The sequence below is a fragment of the Anneissia japonica genome, unplaced genomic scaffold (genome assembly GCF_011630105.1).
Source record: "Anneissia japonica isolate Jap-2015-1 unplaced genomic scaffold, ASM1163010v1 scaffold7766_len575116_cov191, whole genome shotgun sequence".
Classification (NCBI taxonomy): domain Eukaryota; kingdom Metazoa; phylum Echinodermata; class Crinoidea; order Comatulida; family Comatulidae; genus Anneissia; species Anneissia japonica.
The window spans coordinates 568,518-575,406 of NW_022694700.1; the positions used below are offsets into that span (position 1 = coordinate 568,518).

A 6,889-nucleotide genomic window follows, 5' to 3' on the forward strand; every position below is an offset into this window, starting at 1 on the left:
CATCTATCAGTAGTCTATTATCACCTGTACTTTCATTTTTGAAAAATCAATACTTTTGGAGAAATTTAAAAAAAATCACTTTTTTGGTAGCGGAATCACATAAATTAACCAAATTTTTTAAAAAACAAAAAAAATAATTTATTATTTGAAAATTATAATTTTCACCTTTAAAAATGATAATAGTACCTATTCTTTTGTAAAATAACATGAATTTAGAATTTTCCAGCATATACATTCTGCATAATAATTGCATTTAAGTAAGCTATTTTTTACTATATTTTAAAATTTAAAAATACTATGTATTTGGATCATTTTTTTCACATTTTACCATTGAAATACCAAAATATTGATTTTAGATCATAATTCTATATAAAATGAGCTTTAGTTTGATAACAAACTTGATGGGATTTGATAAGTATGAAAAATTACAAAAAATCACTCTGCATTATGAAATTGCCCATAAGCACCCTCTCAATTTTGAATAAGCGCCCCTTGATTCCTAAAAAAATTACATTCATACAGTACAGTACATCACCAACTTAATTTTCTGCATCAACTATTTGCATATCTTAGCATTGTCAGTTGGTCAGTCCATCTATTCATCTATAATACCACCACTAATGTCATCTGCTGTTGTGTACATACCCCCAACATACTTGTCATGAGCCATGCTCTCTCGACGATTACCTTTTCTTCACCAAAACCATTCGTTTATCTTTGGTTTTCAAAAAAGTGCCCCTTTTGAATTTTCCAATTTCCCATTAAAGCACCCTTGAATTTTCATCTATTTCCATAAGCGCCCCCTAAATTTCCACTCTGTTTTCATAAGCTCCCGGTTTGAATAAGCACCCCTTAAAAAGAGCCAAAAATAATTTAAGCGCCCAGGCGCTTATTCGCACGAGTACGGTAATCATTGTTTTTTTTATTTCACTCCACACCAATCTAAATCAATGCAAATAGACCTATGTAGTTGGCTGATAGTTGAGAAAATTGTTTTCCGTTACTGCTACATGCTTGTGTTAGACTGTACCTTACTGCGCCTTGAGCACCATTGGTGGAGATGTGCGCTTTATAAAACTTTTACTATTATTATTATTATGTCCCTTTTTGCTTTATTTTTCTACTTTCATGTTTTTGTTTATGTACCAAGACATTATAAATGTCAGTTCATTGTTTTTGTTTTTGTTAATATTTTTATTATTGTTTATCTGTATTGTAATCAAGTTTATCTAATGTTTTACCTTATACTGTACAGAATCTTCAAAATTTGAACATGCTTGGAGCATGGTGTATCTTCCGTGGACTGGAGCACATTCTTAATCTGAATGCCACAAGTATTCCAGAAAAGAAGGACCGCGAGGGCGGCACATCACCTTTGCCTAAGTCTGAAAAGCCTACTTTTGCAAAAACAAAAGACACACCAATTAGGCCCAGCTCAGCAAAAGGGTAAGGAAAGCAACACATTAGTTTTTAATAATTATGTTTTTATATGTGTTCGAAAGGATTATTATAAATTGAATTGAGTAAATTTGATTACAAAAAAAAAAAATTTAAATATACATAATGTGATTATATAGGTTGATGAATTTGAGTTGATGATAAAGTAAGTAAACATTTTTTTTTCAATGAAAATAAGTTAAGAAACATTAAAATAGAAGCGTAAGTTGATGAAATTTAATGATTGAAAAATACAGTATGAAAATAATAAATAAACAAAATGATGCAATGCTGGTTGTAATCCTAATGTATTGTCATCTGGTTTTTCATTTGCTACACTCCATCAATTTGCACTATTGATATATATAATTGTTTGTTTTTTTGTTTTTTATCAGGTTGCAGGGCTTTAGTAGTCTGACAGTAGCTCTAGCTAACAAAGGCTTGAGTCTCTTCAAGACATTGATGGATGACCTTCACATTGAGAGCTTGACACAGGTATAATGACTTTAATAATATTGCAGGTGTAGTAAAGTGTTGGGGGGGGGGGGGGTGATGGGAGTGGCTAGTTTGGTTTTTACAGGTATCTGATCAAACATATCATGAGACTTTGAGTATCTGATTATGCTCTACTTAACAGACTTCCTCTTGGCTTAACCTCGTTGTTGGGGTTTTAATCCCTTGCTGTGCATTTCATTTGTATCCTTGGGCAAGGCACTTTATCTGCATTGCTTCTCTCCACCCAGGAGTATAAGTAGGTACCTGGTAGGGTTAAATGCCAAAATGCGCTGATGGAGCTGAATGAAATACTCCCACAAGGAGCTTGAGTTTGTGTTCCTGAGCGTTTAATCTAATCAAACGGGGTCATGATATGTGAAGTGCATAGAGGGCTTAACAATAATAATAATAAAGATTTATGAAGCGCATATCTCCACCAAAGGTGCTCAATACGCCTTTGGTGGAGATATGCGCTTATAGTGTATATTTTCCTAATGTAATATGTTACCTCCTCTGCAGGTGAGTCAGAGACAAAGTGAAGTAGCTGAGATCAGCATTGCACCTCAGAACACAGCTAGCATGCGGGTAAAGGGCATACTGGAAGGGGCTGATGTTATCAACTTCCTATTCGGTCTCTTCATCTTCGGATATCGTAAGGTTAGTACACTTTTAGTAGTGAACTGTCTTATTCTTGCTAATATTTACGGGGAGTATGAGTGATAGCACGTTTGTAAACACATTGGAGAAGATTATCTTTCTTCTCAGGTTTGTCATATCAGTGCTATAAAACATGAACAATTTAGTTTTAAGTATAGAACTTCCATGCCACATCTTAGCACTACTGCATAATTAATTTACAATACAATAGGCTTAATTTGTCTCAGAATACTGGTGGCAACACCATCCGGAAACACTGTATAAACCTGACTAGAATCAAGGTCTATGTGACAAAAATCTGTGATTTATTGGCCAATTTTGGACACAACATATATGGGCAAATTATAGGTATTTATCACATCAAACTTGATAATACTGTACTCAATACCAGATAGTGAACAGAACTTTAAACATGTAAATTAAATATGCTTTAAAATAGTAAATTTGTTATTGGTATGTGATGCAGTAGTTGAGAGAGTGAGTATGTAAGCTTTAGAAGAATGGCTGTTGAACTCAATTAAAATGGAGGAAATAATTTAGTGCTAGATCGGGTGAAGAGGTGATTAAGGTCCAGATAGAGAAATAATGTCCACTTCAGGAAGGTGAGAATGAGTATTAAGAGGGGTAATTTAAGCAACATGGCATCTTTGTTATACTACATGTTTATTATATTTATTTAGGTTTTGATACTTTTAGAAAACAGAAATATTGTTAACGAAATTGATTTAGCTTTGAATATGTTTCATTTTTTATTTTCTACCAGGCTTGCTCAATTGTACGGAGCAAAAAGGACCAAGCAGGGACAACGGATGATAGTTACTCAGACAGCAACTCAGAAATAAACGAGGACTACGAAGATGAATTCAGCAGCTCAGAAGACAGTAGTGAAGGTATCATGTATAAATATGCTAATTATACAATTACAACAATAATAATAATAATATTATTATTATTATTATTATTATTATTATTATTATTATTATTACAATTTATGTAATTTCTGAGTTTTTCAGACAATGAAATTTTCTTTAATCTTAAAAAGAACTGACAAAAATAATGATCAAAATAACGTGAAGATTAATATTATTAGCAGGGTTTATGAGCACCTTTACTTTAAAGCCAAAGCTGTTTTGATAGTCATTGGTTTTTGATCAATGGTTTTAGCAAACTGATAACTTGTGTGTGTGGAGATGTTTAAAGTGGAGATGTGCAGTTTGGTGGTTAAGAAGCTGGCATTCCAATCTCAGGATCATGGGTTAAACTCCTGTTCAGCACTAAAACATATCTCCACTCCATAAGCCTCATGAGACTTCTCTTATAAACATAAAGCACCATGTTACATTTTCTCATTTATTTAAGCGGGCCCCTGTACATCATTCAACTTACTAGGATATGCCGGACGAGTCAACCTTTATAAATATGGTTTAACAAAAAAATATGTTAAAACTGTTTATTTTGCTTATCACTAGATGATGACAGTGAACCACTGTTTGGACATTTATTCCATGATAACCTGTCCCCAAATGAAGATTCCAAGGAAATACCCCCTCCTCCTCCACTTCCGCGTGCACCTGGGAAGGGCGAGGATGGGAAAGCATCCAAGTCTGAGTCACCTAACATCATGGACCTGCCTGACACTGAAGAACCAGCAGTGGTAGGAACACAATTTCTGTGATTAAATGACTTCTATAGTTAATTTGATTAGTTGATTTATTGGTTGGACAAAAAATTATTATCAGCGTCTGTATATTTTGCATTATCGTGATTGTGAATATCATTATCATCATCATTTTAATCATTATCATCAACTTATTCAGTCTCATCCTCTTTGCCCTCACCATGAGTAACCATCAGAATCATTTTTTCATTATTGTCGTCGTCATCATCATAATGTATAGGTGTAATTTTGCCCTACCTGACGTGGAAATGTACCGAATACTCAGTACATTTGAAAACAACTGCGATAAAAAATCGCAAGTTGTTCTCGGGTGGGACTCGAACCCACGATCTCCAGATCACTAGCCTGGCATCATACCTCTAGACCAAGGAGCTTGCGCCTGATGGCCATGTTTGAATTCGAGTCCAAGTAAGCAGCGGGTACTGCAGTGTTGATGTATTACATCATCATAATGATGATTACATATGCTAGAGATGAGGTCACTGGTATCAATCACTACTCTTACCAATCACCAACCACCATCTAGGTGGTGGTTTGTAGTAGCTCCTCCTTAATTTATTTTCATAAATCAACTTCTACCCAGGGTGTTACCTTAAAAAAATACTAACTTTATCAGATATAATAGTAGGTGGAGCTGTATTAGTCAGGTATAACTATGTAAAATGAAACACTGGTAGCACTTCGACTAACTATATAGTATTTATTCACAGAAGGTTTCTCCAGCAGTCAAGGCTGGCTTCTTCAGGAGCACCTAACGAAGCCAGCATAGACTGCTGGTGAAAGCTTGCGTGAATAAATACTATGTAGTTAGTCAATAAAATGCTACCAGTGTTTCATTTTACATAACATTATAATAAGGCAACATTGTTTCATATTTTTTACTATTGTTCTGTTATATTGACTAATAGTATATTTCAACATGATTTTTATTTCAGTACCTTAGGCTGTCAACTGAGACACTGCAGTTTATGACTACCTATCTTCTTAAATCCAGCAATGAGTTCATCCAATCCTATTACAGGTGAATCAGAAGGTTTTCTTATCCTTACTGTAAGATGCTATGAGATTATTCCATAAACAGCTTAAGTGCCTTAATTAATGTGCAATTGCCCCCCTAAAGCCCACCCCTTGAATATTATAGCTAAGGTCCCACAAAACGATAGTGTGAATGTACTAAACATGTGCGTTTGTGAGACAACACGTGTGTTTGTAGGACACGTATATTCCTGACCTAAGTCTAATTGGTTGGTTGTTACGTATGGCACTCGAAAAAGATCATTAGAGTTTGGGTTACTAAATATGGAACTGGATCACTGTAAGGTAGAATAAATTTGGCATACAACAATAGCCCACACATGCTTGCCTTAACTCACACAAATAATTGTTGAATTCGATGATAATTACAAAAAATTACAAATGTTACATACATAGGCAATGTTTAATTATCATCCTTAAATAACACTGTCTTCAACTAGTAATTGGTACCATTCGCTTCAGCATCATTGTTGATATTAACAAATGGGTTGGGAAGTTTCCTTTTATTTACAACTAGGTATTAAACTCTTTTAAGTATTGGCTAAATAAAGAGTATTGACTAATAAACTGTTGAAAGATAAAGTGTTTTGTTGTCATTAATTTTAGAGCATCTGTAACTGACGTACATCTGATGAATTTAGCTGGAGTGATCAAAGATCTTGATAAAGAAATGATAAAAATCGACAATGGTAAGCAAGATCATTTCTAAATACCATTTAATTTATTTTAAATGCTTCCTATTAACAACCTCAAACAGCAATCACATGTTGAGTCTTATGTATTGTATAATACTTAGGTGAGAAATGTTTATGAGGCAGTTCTGGATGTTTATATTATCAACATTCATAGAAAGATGAATGCAGTGTGAAAAACATGTATTACCATAATTAAGTTAAGTTAAGACTGACAGATAATTATGTTAAATACCACCGGTAAAAGTTGATAGTCGCTCATAATTTAAGTCATTTTAAATCGTCCAACCAAGGAGTTTTTACAAGGTATTTTACGATTTTAAAAATATTTTTAAACAATAATTTTACTCTTGTGTACTCATTTTAAATAATGCTTTAACAATTTTAAATTAACCATTCCCATTTTGTTACATGAAGAAAAAAACATGTGAAATTCTCCTGATTATTTAAATGTTTTATTTCATTATATTTATTTTATCAAACTTCCAGTTATTTTACTTTACTTATTTTACATAAGATATGTTTGCCTGTTTATTATTTAAGTTTTGTGTCTAACGTGTGCCTCTGTTTTAAAACAGAAGATCCAATAAATTATTATTGCATTCTGGAAAGGATTGTCGCAATGTCCAATAACCAGTTCATATTTAGGTGTATGTATTGTATATCTACATATTACCAATCTTTGATACACATGCCCATAAATATGAAAATGAAATCAAATTTTATAATAAGCATTGTGTATTTTGTTTTAATGGTATTTTTATTTTCTTAGGTTCTTTAATGGAGGAGTTCTCATCAGCACTTTCCCGGTTTACCCACTGCTTAGTTGCATCTGGACTTCTTTCAAATTCACTTCAGGTAACAGCCTCCCTAGTTGCCTCTATTTAAAACATTG

General features: G+C 33.3%; 1 protein-coding gene across 1 annotated transcript in view; it reads left to right on the top strand.

The window, feature by feature from the left end:
* The window catches only part of LOC117101189 (E3 ubiquitin-protein ligase UBR4-like), a gene marked incomplete at its 3' end in the record, with an annotated part of 20,892 nt that extends 14,040 nt beyond the window's left edge, over positions 1-6,852 (top strand). Inside the window, exons 12-19 of the mRNA XM_033241078.1 lie at positions 1,256-1,446; positions 1,833-1,932; positions 2,452-2,589; positions 3,353-3,479; positions 4,059-4,243; positions 5,203-5,288; positions 5,909-5,991; positions 6,767-6,852. Coding sequence (XP_033096969.1) covers positions 1,256-1,446; positions 1,833-1,932; positions 2,452-2,589; positions 3,353-3,479; positions 4,059-4,243; positions 5,203-5,288; positions 5,909-5,991; positions 6,767-6,852 — 996 coding nt within the window. The remainder of the gene's footprint in view (positions 1-1,255; positions 1,447-1,832; positions 1,933-2,451; positions 2,590-3,352; positions 3,480-4,058; positions 4,244-5,202; positions 5,289-5,908; positions 5,992-6,766) is intronic.
* Between the last annotated feature and the right edge of the window lie 37 nt (positions 6,853-6,889).